General features: G+C 38.4%; 1 protein-coding gene across 4 annotated transcripts in view; it reads right to left on the minus strand.

Annotated features, from left to right (window-relative positions):
• RARS2 (arginyl-tRNA synthetase 2, mitochondrial) overlaps positions 1-20661 on the minus strand; it is a 78311-nt gene that overhangs the window by 21052 nt on the left and 36598 nt on the right. For 3 of the 4 annotated variants that reach the window (XM_058435387.1, XM_032154964.2, XM_032154926.2), the window contains 3 exons: positions 14495-14550; positions 11538-11621; positions 7572-7648 (listed from right to left, as the gene is read on the minus strand). In XM_058435387.1, coding sequence (XP_058291370.1) covers positions 7572-7648; positions 11538-11621; positions 14495-14550 — 217 coding nt within the window. Of the gene's footprint in view, positions 1-7571; positions 7649-11537; positions 11622-14494; positions 14551-17743; positions 17762-20661 lie in introns of those variants that run through there. The other variant, XM_058435388.1, reaches the window with a different exon arrangement.

Raw genomic sequence — 20661 nt, forward strand, 5'->3', positions numbered from 1 at the left:
GAATCTCCTACTTTTACTCTATGTATATATATATAACCACATTCATTATATCTTACATCTTTATTCACGGATGATAATTATTAACTCCTTGTAGAGCACTACACACTAGCACCTAATAAATGTTAACATTTCTCATGCTGATAAAAGTATTTTTTGCACATTTCAATGGTGTCAGATATTTACTGAGCTGTTAATCTGTACTTGGTTCTTGCTAGGTATTTCAAAACTCATTCTAAGAGGAAGACTAAGAGGACAATGACACACTGTAGTGTTGTCTCAAACAAGCAGAGAAAGTAGAAAAGCAAGCAGTGTTGGGAAGGGACAGCAGGGAGCAATGGCCAGGTGTAGAAACTGCCAGGATAGAGAAAGGAGAATTACCTGGAACGGGGAGGAGATGGGGAAGACTTCCAGGAGGAGCAGAAGCTAGGAAGCCCCTGGGGTGGTGCAGGCCCACAATGGGAAATGGTTCACAGTGTGTCTACATAGCGATCTTGTCTCTAGGCCTGTGGACAGGGCAAGGACCACCAGCTAACGGCTGTCACACAAGAAGAGCTGCATGCCTCCAGGCATCACATAGATTGGATACTAAACATGTAAGAAACCAGTGTGCAATGACGACAACAGTCCTCTAGGACTGCCCTAGGAGGCACATAAGAGCCTTGAGAACTTTGCGTGATTTAGTAGGTGGGAAATTCTTAACAATGACTTACACTGACTCTTAAAAGTGATGGCTGGAATCAGATTTTCTTACACTTATAATTTAAAAACTATTTCTTACATATAAATGTTATTAAGGGACAAAATTCATACTAGCAATAACAGTAGCATTCCCTGGAAAAAGAAACGTAACTTAAACAATGATGAAATCTTGAACGCAATTTTTCACAAAATAAAAACTTCAACTGCATAAACATCCCTACATATGACGAGAATTTAGTCTTGAATTATTTACTTAAAGTTGAGAAATTGGAGACTCTAAAGTTAGGAAAAACATTGTCTCTTGAGGGATACTAATTCCATGTTTTTAAAAATGAGAGCAAGTAAACATTATCACTCACTGAATTGGTGCTTTGATCTTGTCCTATTTAAAAAAATTTTTTTTTGCCTACTGATATGGGGAAGCTCAGGGTCAAAACTATTATGTAATATTACCTAGTGATACATTAACCCCTGACTTTCTATTTTTCTTTTATTAAATGCCTATCACTGTAATTACCTTAAATCCTGTTAGAAAGGGGCAAGGTAGAAATATTGAAATAGAACCTTTGGAGGCCATTTTGAACTTAAAGAAATTTTTATACTATTTGTGTTATTATGTAACTTTTTTTTTTTTTTTTTTTTTTTTTAGACAGAGTCTCGATCTGTTGCCCAGGCTGGAGTGCGGTGGTGTGATCTCAGCTCACTGCAACCTCCACCTCCTGGGTTCAAGTGATTCTCGTCCCTCACCCTCCTGAGTAGCTGGGATTACAAGCATTCATCACCATGCCCAGCTAATTATTTGTATTTTTTTTTTTTTTTTTTTTAAGTAGAGATGGGGTTTTGCCATGTTGCCCAGGCTGGTCTCAAACTTTTGAGCTCAGGCAATCCACCCACCTCAGCCTCCCAAAGTGCTAGGATTGCAGGTATGAACCACTGCGCCTGGCCTATGTAAACTTTTTTAATGTCAGTGCTAGGATACAGGCTAATCCATATTTTATTGGCACGACATTTATCTCTTATAAGAGGCTGCCTTTACATTTCATAAGAATGGCTATGGTTACAAAAGCCATATTAATAGGCAATATGCAATGAGTCAAGTTCTATTAATAAAACCTTCTATAGCAAAAAAAAAGTGGTTAATATGCTTAGAGATACTGTTAGATATTAATGTCTATTCAAATAATTTAAATCTAAAAGGAAGCCTGATAAGCTACCTTTAAAAGTATTATTTAAATAGGTAAAAGTAAATGATGACACCCTCATATCCATGATTCAGATTTAATACCTGTTAACTTTTACCTTAAGAAATTACTTTTTGCCTGGGTGTGGTGGCTCACACCTGTAATCCCAGCATTTTGGGAGGCCAAGGTGGGCGGATCACAAGGTCAGGAGTTTGAGACCAGCCTGGCCAACATGGTGAAACCCCGTCTCTAGCAAAAATACAAAAAAATTAGCTGGGCGTGGTGGTGCGTGCCTATAATCCCAGCTACTTGGGAGGCTGAGGCAGGAGAATCATTTGAACCCGGGAGGCAGAGGTTGCAGTGAGCCAAGATCGCGCCACTGCATTCCAGCCTGGGCAACAGGGCAAGACTCCGTCACGGGAAAAAAAAAAAAAAAGAAAGAAAAAAAAGAAATTACTTTTCAGTGTAAGTGGAAAAGCTTTTTGATATATTGTCTAAAGCTTATTGCAAATGTTTTCCTGAATCACTAATGTGAATTCTAAATAAAAAAACATTAGTTATTTAACAGCCAATTCACAAGGGAAGAGGAACTATAAAAAAACTACTTCCGTTTTGTAATTGAAAAAAACCAAATTAGAATAATTAAAGTTTCAAATGCTGGCCAACAAAATCCTAGGTCCCACGTACAAAACAGCTAGATGTCATGGGAAAAGAATGCTATCAGGTACAGAGAAAAACCAGTAGTGAAGCATAATCACCAAAATGGAAATGCAATAAATGACTGTGGGTGTTAAATATTTTCATCAAAGAAATTCTGAAACTATCATATAATATCATTTCCAAGCTAGCTGAGAAACTGAATATACTAATACTGATTATAGTGCAATTTAGAGAATACTGATCATAGTTCAATTTAGAGGAAGGCAGGCCATAAAATCTGCTACTGGATGGCCTATGCCAAATTCAAAACAAATATGCCAGAAGGTTGAAAATGCCAAAACTAAACTACTAATTGTGTCCCTGGTATAGCAACTCAGGTGATGAAAGAAAGGAAAATTCTATGTACATAATTAAACCAATGGAAATCAATGGCTCATAAAGCCATTCTATAGTGGGGGTGTGGGGGCATTCACTGCATAGAGCACTCAGGAGCCAGACTACCTGTGCCAGAATCCTGGGTTTGGCCTGTGGTTTCCTCCGCAGTAAACTAGGTTAACAATGTAAGTTAAATTCTGACAAATGGTAATTAGTGTATCCTATAATAGTTACTTATTTCCTGGACAAACAATACATTTTATATTCCACAACTTAAATATAATTAGAGAAGGGGGCAAAAGAGAACTATAAAAGCAGATTCATTCAGGCATTTACTGCAAGCCATAGTATTTAGGGTTGTGGATAAGGAAGATAAGGAAGACACGGTCCTTCCTCTCAAAGAGCTCACTACTAACTACAACTTGATAAGGTAAAAAACAAGTGTTCCATCAAAGCTTTGAGAAAACAGACTTTCACAAATAAGAAAGAGTAAATGCAGATCGTCTTAAAGTTTTCCTTCGAATAAATCAGCCAACATTATTTACAAATACACCAAGCACTTTCCAAGCTTAGAATCACTATCTCTGACTTTCACCAGAAAGGTGACCAGAAATAACGATGGGGCAGAGATTCTGTATTACCACCTACGCTATTTGTGACGTTGCAGGACAAGCAAAGGCATCTTTCGATTATTAAATAAATTGAGTTGTTGACTTTCAGATTTTCTTTTAGAAACAGAATAACATCAACATTTGTTTAAAGCTCAAAAAAATTCCTCATGTATGCTAACAGTTGTTTTTGAAAGTAATCCAAAGTGACAAATGTAATTTTAAAATGAAAATAGTCTATAAAATTCGCATAAAGATATAATAACCTGTAGGCTGCCATTTTAGGCTTTGCATATTTTCTGTCCTGCAAAAGCAGAAGGAAAAGAGCAAGTGAGTACTCTAATGGTCTTGTCGTCTATTACAAATAGCAAAGTGGGTGTATCTGACTTGCCTTCTTTTGTCTTTAAATGCAGTTTCCCAGTGAATCTATTCAGCAAAAGAACACTAATCAAAGCAACACCATTATTATTCGACTTTTTAGTTATTCATAGAAGTACTCTGTTGCCCTTATTCCTTCCATATGTGTACCGATCAGTAAATAACCTCTAACATAGATGTTGATCTTCCACTATTTTTGAGTCTCTAAAGGCAGGAAATCATATTAAACTGCATAGAAAGAAATATATTCTTAGGTTTCTGTGGAGTTTGAAAACAGATTCTCCTGAAATATTTGAAATATTGTACAGCCTCAGCAATAGTGAGACTTTGCCTCCACAAAAAAACCCACAAAACCTACACCTATATATGGCCAGGCACAATGGCTCATGTCTGTAATCCCAATACTTTGGGAGGTTGAGGTGGGAGGATCGCGTGAAGCTAGGAGTTTGAGACCTGCCTGGACAGCACAGCAAGACCCTATTGCTATTTAAAAAATTAAAAAATAGGCTGGGTGTGGTGGCTCACACCTATAATCCCAACACTTTGGGAGTTTGAGGCAGGAGGATTGTTTGAGCCCAAGAGTTTGAGACCAGCCTGGGCAACATAGGGAGACCCTATCTCTACAAAAAATCAAAAAATTAGTTGGGTGTGCTGGTGTGCACTTGTCGTCCTAGCTACTTGGGTTGCTGAGGTGGGAGAATCACCTGAGCCTGGGAGGTCAAGGCTGCAGTGAGCCGTGATTGTGCCACTATATTCCAGGCTGGGCAACAGAGTAAGATCCTGTCTCAAATAAAAAATAAATAAATAATTAAAAGATAAAAATAAAATGTCATAGAAGACAAAGGTTTACTATTTGTAAGATTAAATAAAAACTTTTGAGGTGGGGCAGAAGAAAGATAAAAAGAATAACTCTCACATGTCATGCTGCACTCTAAATCAATGACACAAGGTCTCCAAGCAGGTATTTGTATTTTCTGCATCATGCGGTGTCTCTGTGTAAAAAGTGAAGTAGAGGTTCCCCTTCAAAGACACTTTCCTCCCCATCTAATTAAGGACAAATAGTCACTTCTCTTCGAAGTAAAATTTATTCAAAGACCTGTGCTAACATTCTTAAATATCTGCTAGCCGTAATAAAGAAATCAATATACTTTGTGTTCTTAGCTCCTACAATTTAGCCTAAATATCTGCCCTGGCATGCTTACATTGGTCCAAGCAAGCATTAGGTGATAGCCTGTTCCTCTTCCTTATTTGGAGGTGTTTTTACCTTTCTCAGCATTCCACAAGTTACTTCCTGCTTCCTTTGTTCTCCCCTGCCTTTGCCTCTTTTGAAAAGTTTAAAGTTGCTAGCCAATCGGGACAAATACAGAATGTGAGGTTCCGTTCCAGCCAATGGAAACCGGACACAGCAGTAGGGTGGACGTGTCAAGTTATAAATGACCGTCTCCTTTGTTCAGTGTACTCTCGTGGCAAAACTGCTGGCAAGTGTACCCTTTCTGCAGAGAGTAAAAATGGCCTTGCAGAGATAATCAAATTTATGTTCAAGTGCTATTTCTTTGTGGCACCAGGGAACAAGCATTCTATTTCTAAATAAACATTTTTACATATAACATCTGTGGGCCTGGATCTCATGAAAGGTTAAGCTTGAGGTAAAATTATTCAAGTGTAAAAATAAATAAATAAATACAGTAAAAACTCCAGGCACTAAGGGAACATTATTTATAGACAACCATGAAGAATTATTAATTTTTAAATTCCTACCTATCAATAAAACTCTTAATGGGAAAGACAGAAAAAATCTTTTGTTTAACATGATAAATCAAAATGCAGTCATTTAGAGTGCAGTATTGGCATGGACTCAGGGGAAAATGGCAAACCTTTAAAGGTCTTTAAGAACTGGAATATGGGCTAGGCGCGGTAGCTAACACCTGTAATCCCAGCACTTTGGGAGGTCGAGGTGGGCGGATTATGAGATCAGGAGTTCAAGACCAGCCTGGCCAACACAGTGAGACCCCATCTCTACTAAAAAATACAAAAAAAATAAAAATAAAAATAAAAAAAAGCTGGGTGTGGTGGTGGTGGGCACCTGTAATCCCAGCTACTCGTGAGGCTGAGGCAGGAGAATTGCTTCAACCCAGGAGGCGGAGGTTGCAGTGAGCCAAGATCGCACCATTGCACTCCAGCCTGGGCAACAGTGTGAGACTCCTCAAAAAAAAACAAAAAAAACTGGAATATGTTTTTGTTCAATTTAACTGCAAAGCTAGCTGCAGGAAAAAATCACGTAACAGGAAAATGATGAAGCACTCTCTGTGGCTTAAGCTGGAGAAGTAAAGCATTATTTTTGAAAGTGCTCTTTCTCACACACAAGCAGAACATGTTTAGTCTGATCCCCTGATCTGTCACCAATATGGCTGACTTCGTATCTGTGTTTCCACTGTGAGGCCCAGAAACGGCAGAGATAACAACAGGGACAAGAAAAAGGAAATACATCCCTGGAGATTGTTTGGACAGGAAGGGCTTTATTAATAAACTTCAGGAAGAACTGAAGATAACGAAGCAAAGTATCCAAGGGACTAAATGAAATAGAGTAGATAGAAATTCACATTGGACAAAAGCCAGGAAAATGAGGTGAAAGATGTAAATGGAAAAAGCACACACAATTTCAGAGAGAAATAGACATGCCGTCCCCCATACCAGAAAAAGAACAAAGATATTCATTTTTCAAGTCTAATTGGTAATAGTTATTACCACAAAAAAAACTGCAGCACATATTAACTGACAGAAAATTGAGAAATTTCTGTGTTGAATCATTATCTTGCATGTTTATTCTAGAAAGACTCTATACCTGAAGAAATACTGTCCCAAATCAACTAAAAGAACATTTAAAAAATCTTAGATTAGGAAATAAAAATAACCTAGTAAAATAAGTGCAACATTTTCTTTCTTTCTGAGACAGGGTCTTGCTCTGTTGTCCAGGCTGGAGTGCAGTGTCGTGACTACAGCTCACTGTAGCCTTGAACTCCTGGGGTCTAGCAATCCTCCTGCCTCAGTCTCCCCAGTAACTAGGACTACAGGCACAGGCCACTGTGCCTGGCTAATATTTTATTACTTTATAGAGGCCAGGTCTCATTATGTTGCCCAAACTGGCCTTGAACTCCTGGTGTCAAGCAATCCTCCTGCCTTGGCCTCCCAAAGTGCTGGGATGCAAGTGTGAGTCACTGTGCCCAGCCAAAAGCAACATTTTCAATTATGTTTTGGTTCCTTGTTTTAAAGAACATATTTTTTAAACCTCTGGAGGCTGGACGTGGTGACTCACGCCTGTAATCCCAGCACTTTGGGAGGCCAAGGTGGGTAGATTACCTGAGGTCAGGAGTTTGAGACCTTGCCTGGCCAACATGGAGAAACCCCATCTCTACTAAAAATACAAAAATTAGCTGGTTATGGTGGTATATGCCTGTAGTCCCAGCTACTTGGGAGGCTGAGGCATGAGAATTGCTTGAACCCAGGAGGCAGAGGTTGCAGTGAGCTGCGATTGCACCACTGCACTCCAGCCTGGGCAACAGAGAGAGACCCTGTCTCAAAATAAAGAAAAATAAACCTCTGGGATTAAAAATATGTTACTAAGCTACATAGTACTCTGAAAAATTTTTGAAATGTTTTCTTGCCAACTTACTTCAAAGAGATGCTGTAGAGGATTGGACTGCAGTTTTTCCTCATAGCCAAACAGCTGGAAGCCAGTTCCCAGAAGACCTACCATGATAATCCGTAAATGAAAAATTATAAAGTTGAACAACAGAGAATAGGCATGACAGGGAATAGGCATAATTCTATAAAAAGAGCAACCTGTCATATTATGTATCCTGAGAACTATTACAAAACACACTTTTACCTTCTATGACCCCATAAACTGACACAAGTCAAATTCAATAGATTTAATCATGAATTCAACATACTGAATAGATCACTGAAATTAAGTTCACAGAAACCAATAGGTTATGAGCTCATCAAAGGTAGAGTCTAGGACTAATTTATCTTTGTACTAACAGTGCTGAACACCACCTTAGCAGACATTAAAAAATAAACATTTATTAAGCATCTACTCTGTTGAAGTGACATCATGAAGCTAGACACTAGGCACTCAAAATTTATTTAAAAAACTGATGGAAAGTGTTTTCGAACTTTCTTTTTAAACTTGTAGGCATTAATGCGAAGACAGCAATGGTTTTGTTGTTATATTAGTTCTTAAATAATTGGAGGAAAACAGCAAGGTAAAACTTGGAACATCCTTGATTATTCCTCAGGTTCAAGGTAGACAAGCAACAAAAATCTTTAATTTGACTGTGTATAATTTTTTAGTTTTTGATGATAAATTCAGAGTTCAGGGATAGTCTTAATTTGAACCTAAAAAAAAAACCAAACACCAAAAACTAACTGAGGTTGGTAAACTACATATTAAAATTCCTTGTACAGTCTGGGAGTATGTAGACTCAAGATATTCTGCATAAAGATGATCATAACTTCTGTTGGAAAGGATATATGCAGCCTGGGTTAAGAGGAACATTCGTTGGGAGGGGGGAGGATAGCATTAGGAGATATACCTAATGTTAAATGACGAGTTAACGGGTGCAGCACACCAACATGGCACATGTATACATATGTAACAAACCTGCATGTTGTGCACATGTACCCTAAAACTTAAAGTATAATAAAAAAAAAAAAGAGGAACATTATTTTTATTACTTTAAAAACCAATTTACGGCTGGGTGCAGTGGCTCATGCCTGTAATCCCAGCACTTTGGGAGGCCAAGGTGGGTGGATCACCTGAGGTCGGGAGTTCGAGACCAGCCTGACTAACAAGGAGAAACCCTGTCTCTACTAAATACAAAATTAGCCTGGCGTGGTGGCACATGCCTGTAAACCCAGCTACTAGGGAGAGTGAGACAGGAGAATCGCTCGAACCTGGGAGGCGGAGGTTGCAGTGGGCCGAGATCCCACCATTGCACTCCAGCCTGGGCAACAAGAGCAAATTCTGTCTCAAAACAAAAACAAAAACAAAAACAAAAAAAACAATTTATTGGCCGGGGGTGATGGCTCACTCCGGTAATCCCAGCACTTTGGGAGGCCGAGGTGGGCGGATCACTCGAGGTCAGGAGTTCGACACCAGCCTGATCAACATGGCAAAACCCTGTCTCTACTAAAAATACAAAATTAGCCTGGCATGGTGGTGCATGCCTATGATCCCAGCTACTCGGGAGGCTGAGGCAGGAGAATCACTTGAACCTGGCAGGCAGAGGTTGCAGCAAGCTGAGATGGTGCCACTGCATCCCAGCCTGGGTGACAGAGCGAGACTCCACCTCGGAAAGAAAAAAAAAAAAACACAATTTATTTCTATAACTATATCAATTACCAAGCTTCAGATCTAAAGGGCTTGACTGATACACATTTTTCTATTCAAGGTTCAGTAGAAAGTGGGACGTGACTGAACACAGGACACAAGAACATACAATACTTTGGAACCTAGGAACAAGAAAGATGACTGAAGCTCTATTCACTTTCAAGCAAGAGCAAATGTGATTATAATTCAGGGTGGTTGGAGTAGTGTGTGGAAAGATGCTCAGTGTTCCAAAACACAAAAATGGGAAAAGGGCCAATTCCATTTAACATTCAGCCTAATACATTTTCAAAAACTAATTCTGTGCTTAGAAACTGCCAACTTTCAAATGGAGATAGCTGAAACAGCAAAATTATTCTTTAACAATGATGGTTATAATGGAAATGTTGACAGATCATTAACCATAGCAGTCCTTTAGAGAAAAAACTGCTATAACGAAATCCTGCAGCTAAAATTTAATGAATACCCTAATCACGTATTTGCTAATGCCTCTGAAATGTCTAAGTCAGTCAAACTAATAAAAATCAGTGCCATCTATTAAGTCTGACTATTGAGCCTAGGGCCTCGCCCTCTGACTACCAGCTGTTGTGAACTACAGGTTGATTTTTTAAACGCAGGGCATGTATTCTGATTCTTCCATAGTGAATAGTAATGGTACTGTTAACAGGTTCAAGGTCTACTCTTTTTAGAGTGCTTCTTATGTGACAAGCATTGTAGATACAAAAATTAAGTCCACGCTGGCAGAGCGCAGTGGCTCACGCTTGTAATCCCAGCACTTTGGGAGGCCGAGGCAGGCAGATCACGAGGTCAGGAGATTGAGACCACGGTGAAACCCCATCTCTACTAAAAATACAAAAAAAAAAATTAGCTGGGAGTGGTGGCGGGCGCCTGTAGTCCCAGCTACTCGGAGAGGCTGAGGCAGGAGAATGGCGTGAACCCAGGCTGGAGTGCAGTGGCACAATCTCGGCTCACTGCAAGCTCTGCCTCCTGGGTTCACGCAAAAAAAAAAAAAAAAAAAAAAAAAAAAAATTAAGTCCACGCCTTCAAGGAACATGCCTAGTAGGGCAGGGAAGCACACAAATAAGAACATAAGACAGGAGCCTTACCGTATTTGAGTAGAGCTGGATACCAAGAAATTGGTGATGTAAGAAGATGGGCAAGGGTATGTCTGTGTGTCAGAGAATGCTTTATAGAAGTGATAACTAGAGCTGTTTCTTAAAATACACATGGTGGTAACACCAGATATCTTTTTAAAGTTTGTATTTCACAATCTACCCCATCCTTCACTACCATAACAACTTCATTTACCTTGCCCTCTCACACCTTGATTACTGGTTTACATGAGTTAGGAATGGTTCTGAGTAAACTCATTATATGAGAGATAATTTGTGGTAGTACTTAACTGTTTGGATCGCACTCCTCTCTTTTTCTCTTTTCCTTTTGGACTTTCCCCAACCCACTCCTATCCCTCACTGTACGGTTAAAGGGGAAGACAAAGTGTCACCCTTTGCTTATCTTCTGGGCCACTGGCTATGGTATAATAGTGGATCCTACCTCATGTAGGATGGCCCAGGGAGGCTGGATGTCCTTAGATTGAAAAATGGCAGGGCTGTGGTTGAGAAGGGTGTACACAGTTAGACTTACCTCTTCCCTGTATACTCACTTCTACATTTAACTAATAAAAGTAGGCAATTTCTCTTTATTAAAACCACAAAAGCCTATATCAGGTCCTACTCTGGGGTTTCTTTCTTGAGACAAGGTCCTGCTCTGTCACCCATGCTGCAGTGCAGTGGACTGCAGCCTTGACCTCCTGAGCTAACACGATCCTCTTACCTCAGGCTTCTGAGTAGCTAGGACTACAAGGGCATGCCACCATGTCTGGCTAATTTTTTTGTATTTTGTAAAGACAGGGTTTTGCCACGTTGCTCAGGCTGGTCTCAAATTCCTGGGCTCAAGTGATCCACCCACCTTGGCCTCCCAAAGTGTTGGCATTACAGGAGTGAAACACCATGCCTGGTCCAGGTCTTCTTTGAATGTGTGAAGTTACCTTCCCCAAAGGTAACTTGTGTGGTGAGAATTACTCAAATAAATAGAAGATTTTATGCAAAAGAACCATTAGGAAAAAAAAAAAATAGGTAGGACATACTACTTCATCCAACGAGATTCTGCCTATATTCTGTCCAGATCAAAGTTTTTACAAATTGAATTTTACAATGAAATGAAAAATAAAATCTCAAGCGTACTTACCAAACTGCATGCCCCAATCACCAAGGTAATTTATTCTTATTACTTGATGTCCTAAAGCTTCTTTGAGATTTGCTATAAAATTTCCTAGTAATCAATAAAGTATACAGTTTCTCATTCTTGTTACCATTTTTGACATAAGAACCATGTACTTCTCTATTATCAAAGCATACATAGAAAATTCTTTTCACTAAATTTACCAACTCAATGTTTTTACTAAAACATTCATCATTGTGTTTTCATATATGTTATGGAAAGGGAGTAAGAAATTACTTGTAGGGCAGTTATTCCAAAGAATCTCACATTTTCACAGTAACAGAACTTTCATCTACATTATTAACAGGATTTGAGGACATGTTAGAGTAATTGCTATTCTAGTCAATTTCAAGAAGAGAAAAAAAAACCCAGTAATTAGCAAGAAATATATTTGTCTGTGCCCTAAGAACCGAAGCCTCACTGTTGTATTTTCCCTTTTTGTGTTTTCTAAATAGCTCATTCTATCTCCTTTTAATCACTAACATCTACCCTATGCATGCCTGCTCCCTAAGGCCTTCACTTTCCCATACTGCTGAGGCTGGTTTCATACTCGACATCTATTCTGCTTTCCTTCTTGGGTGCCCTCATCTACTGCCGAGGCTGAAAACCTAAAAAGTACAATTCCCAGAGTCTCTTGTGGTTAGAGTTCCAGAAGTCTTCCAGGTTTGGGCAATCAGATACAGTCTGTGTAAGATTTGGAAGCGGAGCTACTTCTATTTTTTTATGACAAGCACAGTGGTGGGGGCTTTGTTTTTTTTGTGACACCATGAACAGAGGTCCTAGTATTCCATGATGACCACCAAAGAAATTGAAAGTATATGGGTCTGCCTCTTATGCCTGTATGGATTCTAGGTGGCATGGCAGGAGTAGTGGCATTTTCTTGACCATGGCAGTGGCAGCATGGTTCTAGAGCAGTGCAAGTGATTGCAGAAGAGGCAGAAGCTCCCTTGATGACAAAGTTTCATAGTGCAGTTTTGGGAGTTATTTATGTCAGCTTAATCCAAAGCTTCTGCAGCCCTCCAACAACTTTGTAAACCATTCAATATCCTATAATAAATCCTCTCCTGCCTTTACTAAGAATGGATTTAGTTTTTTGCAAATAAACCCTCACCAATATCCACACCTGACTTAAACTACTGCAGCTATCTTCTTTTCCAGCTTCCCTACTTCTAGACTTTCCCAATCTATAAAGTCCCTGCAATTGGAACCCCAGTTTTTCCAGCTGGTACACAGATGGCATATTCCTATTTTTTTTTCAGCCCCCTGTTATATCACAAATCCAATTAAATGTTTGAACCTAGACTTCTGGAATTAGACTGTCTAATTTTAAATCCTGGCTACAATACTTTGGGATCTTGGGAAAGTTACTTTTGGTTGCTGAATTTCTTCGTCCATAAACCAGAGTTAACAGTATTTACCAAACTGGGCTGTTATAAAATTGAATGATACAATACATGAAGACACAGCATGGTAAGTTCTCAAATATTATCTCTAACTGGTCCAAATATTTCCCTCAACTGTGAAAACAACTTTATCATACCCTACCCATCATTTACTCACTCCTATACTTTTGACTTACTCATATAGCTTTTTTTATACTGTGTATTTCTTATACTTTTTCATCAAATCCTGTCATTTCTTCTCTTAAAATGCTGCTCAAGAACAGTAAGAGCTGACCCCACAACAATCTATGTCACAAGTACTAGTTTCTCCAATTCTGAAAAGTATTGAAGTACAGGTTAAACAACTTTCTCTTAAGCATGCAACAGGCCAGATTTCTACACTGGAAGTGAGATTGAGATAAACTCCAAAGTCCCTTCCAATTCTAATATTATATAATTTTAATTTCAGTTTTTAAATTGACCTGCTGCATGACATGTTAAATAAATGAAAATCGTAAGTATATTATACACTGAAGCATCACAACTATGAAGTACTATGCAGTAATCTCTATTTATTGAAATAGTCTTTTTTTCCTTTTTTTTTGAGACGGAACCTAGCTCTGTCGCCCAGGCTGCAGTGCAGTGGTGCACAGCTCACTGCAATCTCTGCCTCCCGGGTTCAAGAGATTCTCCCACCTCAGCCTCCTGAGTAGCTGGGATTACAGGTGCAACACCACCACACCGGCTGATTTTTTGTAGTTTTAGTAAAGATAGGGTTTCACCATGTTGGGCAGGCTGGTCTCGAACAACTGACCTTAAATGATCTGCCTGCTTCAGCCTCCCAAAGTGCTGGGATTACAGGTGTGAGCCACCACGCCAGGCCAGAAATAGTCTTGTTTTAATTTCCAGTCTTGAACATTCCACTAAGTGCTCACATGACTGAGGTGAATTTTTAACAAAAATTGTTATTTGTGGTTTGTAATTTTGACAAAAATTGTTATTAAGTAGAAACCTTGTCTCTACTAAAAATACAAAAATTAGCCAGGCATGGTGGCGCACACCTGTAATCCCAGCAACTTGAGAGGCTGAGGCAGGAGAATCCTTTGAACCTGGGAGGCAGAGGTTGCAGTGAGCCGAGATCGCGCCACTGCACTCTGGCCTAGGTGACAAAAAAACCACAAAATAAATGAACAAAAAAATCTGAAAGATTATACATCCCCACATAACTATTTTTACTTTTGCATCTTTCAGGTCTTCTCCATATTTATACTTATTTTTAGAAAGTTAAAAATCATAACATATATAGCAGTTAAAATTAGTTTCTCAGTTAATCTTTTGGTTTTGAAATCAATTTTGTGTTTCCACAAAACAGTGTAACCAATGTCGTCCATTTCATGTAATATTGAATTGGCAGGAGGCTCATATAAATTTAAACTTTTTGTTTTTTGCTATTTTGTTATTTAAGCATTAAAACATTAAATCGAACTATCAAATACTTCCTCAGAGAAACGTTTAGTATTTTATGTGAAATTAAACACTTACCTATGATGGTAGAACGCAAATGTCCAACATGAAATTTTTTGGCAACATTAGGTGAACTGCAAAAAAAAACGGGAAACATTATTTCTCTATTCTAAGAATTAAGACTTCTAAGAATCAACTAGGTCATGCCTCCATACTTTGTCAAAACTGTGGAGTATGGCCTTTGGTATTAGGGCAAAGATAAGTTAAAAGTTAAAAATTTCGAGCAAGGATAAATTAGAACTCAAAATTTTGACATTGTCTTAATGAAATTGATCTTGTGACTCCTCAAGTAATAGCATTCACGTAAGTGGTATCTGCTAGTATTTACTGTATCAGAAATCAAAATTTAAAAATGTAAAAATACCCCCAGCACAATGGCTCATGCCTGTAATTTCAGCACTTTGGGAGGCTGAGATGGGAAGACTGCTTGAGGCCAGGAGCTTGAGACTAGCCTGGGCAACATATCAAGACACTGTCTCTCCAAAATTTTTTTAAAAAAATTAGTCAGGCGGCTGAATGTGGTGGCTCACACCTGCAATCCCAGCACTTTGGGAGGCCAAGGCGGATGGAACACTTGAGGCCAGGAGTTCTAGACCACCCTGGCCAACATGGTGAAACCCTGATTCTACTAAAAATACAAAAAATTAGCAAGGTATGGTGGTGCATGCCTGTAATCCCAGCTATTTGGGAGGCTGAGGCAGGAGAATGGCTTGAACCTGGGAGGCGGAGGTTGCAGTGAGCCGAGGTCACGACATTGTACTCTAGTCTGGGTGACGAGAGCAAAACTCTGTCTCAAAAAAATAAAAAAAATAAATAAATAAGTTAGTCAGGTGTGGTGGTGCATGCTTGTAGTTCTAGCTACTTAGAAGGCTAAAGGAGAAGGGTAGCTTAGGCCCAGGTGTTCAAAGTTACAATGAACTATGATGATTGCACTTCAGCCTGGGTAACAGAGTAAGACTGTCTGTAAAATTAAAAAAAAAAAAAAAAAAATCTAAAAATTTTTATGCATAAAACCTCCCAGAACAATCAGAACGTGACTCACCACTCCAAATTCCCAATCAACACATTTATCACTCCTGTGTGTGCTCAAGAAGTTTTAATCAATCATTTAACATAGCAAATGCTTCTAAAGCACTCACTATCTGACAGGCACAGCTTCACACACTTCACAGGCATTAACTCATTTAATACTCATATGTGCTTTTATCTTTTATTTTACAGATGAGGGAAGTGGGACAACGAAGAGAGATGATGCAGCAAATATGGCAATATCTTGATGACTCTTGAATATGTGTAATGAACATATGGGGGTTAATTATACTGTTCCCTGTTTTGTGCATGTTTGAAAACCTCGTAAGTTTTTCAATATTTAAAAAAAGATAAATTAACTTGAACATAGCTGGTTAAAAGTGGTAAAACCAGAGCTTAAATTCTGATCTGTCTCCAAAGTCTTATTATACACCCTTAAGAGTACTATGATTTACTTGATCCTATGGATATGTGTGCACAGTTATGAAATTATGAAACTACACAGGTTTTTATTTAATCATTGTTTAGAAAGAAAGTAAATGTCATTCTAAAGGCTTAAAAAAAAAAAATCTTCCATTTCCAGCCAAAAGAAGATTGGATTTACTCTTCTGCCTTAAATAATCAGAAAGCCAGAAAAATAGATGAAACACTGATTTTATGAAACTGGACAATAGTCAGTGAAGGACTGTGATGTCTGAGAGAAGAGCAAACAAGGGGAGTCCTGGCGCTGCACCACATTGCTGCCTTACTAGTAAATTTGTTGGATGTAGCTAAAGCAGAAAAATCTATAACATGAAATGTTTACATTAGAAAAGAGGTTTTAAATCAATAATCTGAGCTTCTCTTTTAAGAAACTAGAAAAAGTAGAGCAAACTAAATCCAAAGCAAGCAGAATAAAAGAAAATAACATAGATAAAAGTAAAGCAAAAAAAATCAATAGAAATAAAAAACCCCAGAAAAACAGCTCTATATCATAATTGTGGAGGTAGTTATACAACTTGCATATCTTTGCCAAAACTCACCAAATTATATGTTTAAATATGGTGAAATTATATGTTTAAATAAGTATTGTATGTAATTATCCCTCAATGAAGCTGATTTAAGAAAAAAAAAGAATACAATGGAACAATAAAAATAAAAAGCCAGCCCTAGATGCATTCATATTAAAGGAACATAAAATACATTAAGAAAAAAAAAAAAAGTAAGAAGTGAAAACAATGTAAAATATGTATAGTCTGTTTACAAATGCGTAGAACATCTCTAGGAGGGTGAATAAAACACTGATATTGGGATTAATAGATACCCACAGAGGAAACTGAGATGGGGAAGAGCTTTCCTTTTCATTAAATATCTCTTTGTAATCTCTGAATTTTTTTAAAACTAGGTATTTATAATGTCTGTTAAGAAAAACAAAAACAAAAAAAACTTTTACAGAGCTTCACATTTTCCCTCCGGTATTAGAAAAATTGAATCTATCTAGGTCTTCAAGTTTTGACAAAATGTCCCTTGAAATCAACAATTTGCTTCTCTCTGATACCATATTTCTACTGAGAAAGGAATACAATGAAATGGAAAATACAAATTCAATTCTTTTGGCAACTGAAGTAGTTACTATGAATTATAATTTGGGCATCTTACTGGGACTTTTGTTAAATTATTTCATGTAATTTCCTTAATTTTTCTAAGAAGGGACAGATAACATCACTCTTGGCCGGGTGTGGTCGCTCACGTCTACAATACCAGCACTTTGGGAGGCCGAGCTGGGTGGATCACTTGAAGTCAGGAGTTGGAGACCAGCAGGACCAACATGGTGAAATCCTGTCTCTATTAAAAATAGAAAAATTAGCTGGGCATGGTGGTGTGTGCCTGTAGTCCAGCTACTCTACTGGGGAGGCTGAGGCAGGAGAATTGCTTGAACCGGGGAGGCAGAGGCTGCAGTGAATCATGCCACTGCACTCCAGCCTGAGCGAGAGAGACGCCGTCAAAAAAAAAAAAAAAAAAAAAAAGATTACTCTTATTTTCCAGATAAGAGGCCAGAGAAATAAACTGTCCCATCCAAGATCACTGAGCCAGTTACTAACAGTCAGAACTGCTACCCTGACCTCCAAAATTCTCATTTTACCAGGCAGAAGTCTCCAATCTGTTTTGCGAGAAGAGTGTCTCACACTTGGGAGCAGCAGGTGCTGGGGAAAATCATGCTGAGAAAAGAAAAGAAAAGAAAAGGCTACCACTGCTTACCATGATCTTACAGAGCTGATCTGTACAAAATAGGAGAGACTGACTAGAGAGAGAGGAGAGAGGAAACAATAATCAGCTTCAAGTCTTACACCATCTACCATGGGGAGTCCAAATCTATGATGGACAGCCATTTATCTGGTACTTTATCACACTGCTCCTAAATCAGACAGAATATATGACAACCTACACTACGTACCAGGGAGGCAGTAAAAGTTAAGTATACAGGTTTCAGAATCAAGAGTTAGCTCTGTGAACCTGGGCAAGTTACTTAATCTAGTATTATCATAATCAACTCAATTTAGGGAGAAAGTTCCTTGAGCACAGTGATCGTATCTCTTGTTTTCTGGGGAATGTTGCTTGGTCTATTCAGGATACTACATATTTTAAAGATTCTCTTCTCCCACCTCTCTCCTTTTCAGAAGAAATCCAAGAACCAGTAATTGGTCCTTATTATAAATTCATGAGTTTGCTCTTAGAGGGTCCCAGTAATGGGATGGCTGGGTCAAATGGTATTTCTAGTTCTAGATTCCTGAGGAATCACCACACTGACTTCCACAATGGTTGAACTAGTTTACAGTCCCACCAACAGTGTAAAAGTGTTCCTATTTCTCCACATCCTCTCCAGCACCTGTTGTTTCCTGACTTTTTAATGATGGCCATTCTAACTGGTGTGAGATGGTATCTCACTGTGGTTTTGATTTGCATTTCTCTGATGGCCAGTGATGATGAGCATTTTTTCATGTGTTTTTTGGCTGCATAAATGTCTTCTTTTGAGAAGTGTCTGTTCCTGTCCTTTGCCCACTTTTTGATGGGGTTGTTTTTTTCTTGTAAATTTGTTTGAGTTCATTGTAGATTCTGGATATTAGCCCTTTGTCAGATGAGTAGGTTGAGAAAATTTTCTCCCATTTTGTAGGCTGCCTGTTCACTCTGATGGTAGTTTCTTTTGCTGTGCAGAAGCTCTTTAGTTTAATTAGATCCCATTTGTCAATTTTGGCTTTTGTTGCCATTGCTTTTGATGTTTTAGACATGAAGTCCTTGCCCATGCCTATGTCCTGAAAGGTATTGCCTAGGTTTTCTTCTAGGGTTTTTATGGTTTTAGGTCTAACATGTAAGTCTTTAATCCATCTTGAATTAATTTTTGTATAAGGTGTAAGGAAGGGATCCAGTTGCAGCTTTCTACATATAGCTAGCCAGTTTTCCCAGCACCATTTATTAAATAGGGAATCCTTTCCCCATTTCTTGTTTTTGTCCGGTTTGTCAAAGATCAGATAGTTGTAGATATGTGGCATTATTTCTGAGGGCTCTGTTCTGTTCCATTGATCTATGTCTCTGTTTTGGTACCAGTACCATGCTGTTTTGGTTACTGTAGCATTGTAGTATAGTTTGAAGTCAGGTAGCGTGATGCCTCCAGCTTTGTTCTTTTGGCTTAGGATTGACTTGGTGATGCGGGCTCTTTTTTGGTTCCATATGAACTTTAAAGTAGTTTTTTCCAGTTTTGTGAAGAAAGTCATTGGTAGCTTGATGGGGATGGCATTGAATCTATAAATTACCTTGGGCAGTATGGCCATTTTCACGATATTGATTCTTCCAACCCATGAGCATGGAATGTTCTTCCATTTGTTTGTATCCTCTTTTATTTCATTGAGCAGTGGTTTGTAGTTCTCCTTGAAGAGGTCCTTCACATCCCTTGTAAGTTGGATTCCTAGGTATTTTATTCTCTTTGAAGCAATTGTGAATGGGAGTTCACTCATGATTTGGCTCTCTGTCTGTGATTGGTGTACAAGAATGCTTGTGATTTTTGTACATTGATTTTGTATCCTGAGACTTTGCTGAAGTTGCTTATCAGCTTAAGGAGATTTTGGGCTGAGACAATGGGGTTTTCTAGATATACAATCATGTCATCTGCAAACAGGGACAGTTTGACTTCCTCTTTTCCTAATTGAATACCCTTTATTTCCTTCTCCTGCCTGATTGCCCTGGCCAGAACTTCCAACACTGTTGAATAGGAGTGGTGAGAAAGGGCATCCCTGTCTTGTGCCAGTTTTCAAAGGGAATGCTTCCAGTTTTTGCCCATTCAGTATGATACTGGCTGTGGGTTTGTCATAGATAGCTCTTGTTTTGAGATACGTCCCATCAATACCTAATTTATTGAGAGTTTTTAGCATGAAGCGTTGTTGAATTTTGTCAAAGGCCTTTTCTGCATCTATTGAGATAATCATGTGGTTTTTGTCTTTGGTTCTGTTTATATGCTGGATTACATTTATTGATTTGCGTATGTTGAACCAGCCTTGCATCCCAGGGATGAAGCCCACTTGATCATGGTGTATAAGCTTTTTGATGTGCTGCTGGATTCGGTATGCCAGTATTTTATGGAGGATTTTTGCATCACAGGGTCTGTGTTCTCTAAGAAGACAAGTGAGTGGCAGACAGTACACACGCATAATACCCGCTCTTTCTCTGATTGTCCAGGAGCTAATCATAACTAAGTTTAAAAGCTATTATCATAAACTGCAATAATGAGTTAGTAAACATGAGATAATACTTCCCACATCAATTTTTAAACATCTTCCACAGACATAAATACTTAATAAGACAAAAGGCTCTTAGCAAGTTCTATCTTTCTAAGTAGAAAAACAGTTCATCAAGACTGTTCTTCAGCTTTGGGAAGACAAATGCAACATCTCTGATAATTTCCTAGGGTTGTCAATCTGTCGGCTGTACAATGAAGGTATTAGTTCTTAGTGTTCCCTTTTCTCTCTTGGTTACCTCTAACAGTCCAAATATCAGACAGTTATATTGACAGCATGTTAGAAATTTCTATGAAGACTATTTAGAGGCACATTAAAACTTCAAGCTATTTTTCTGGTAATTAAAAAAATACATTTATTACAAATACTAAAAGACTTGTTTCTCTGGTA

The sequence above is a fragment of the Hylobates moloch genome, unplaced genomic scaffold, assembly GCF_009828535.3.
Source record: "Hylobates moloch isolate HMO894 unplaced genomic scaffold, HMol_V3 SCAFFOLD_2, whole genome shotgun sequence".
NCBI classification, from domain to species: domain Eukaryota; kingdom Metazoa; phylum Chordata; class Mammalia; order Primates; family Hylobatidae; genus Hylobates; species Hylobates moloch.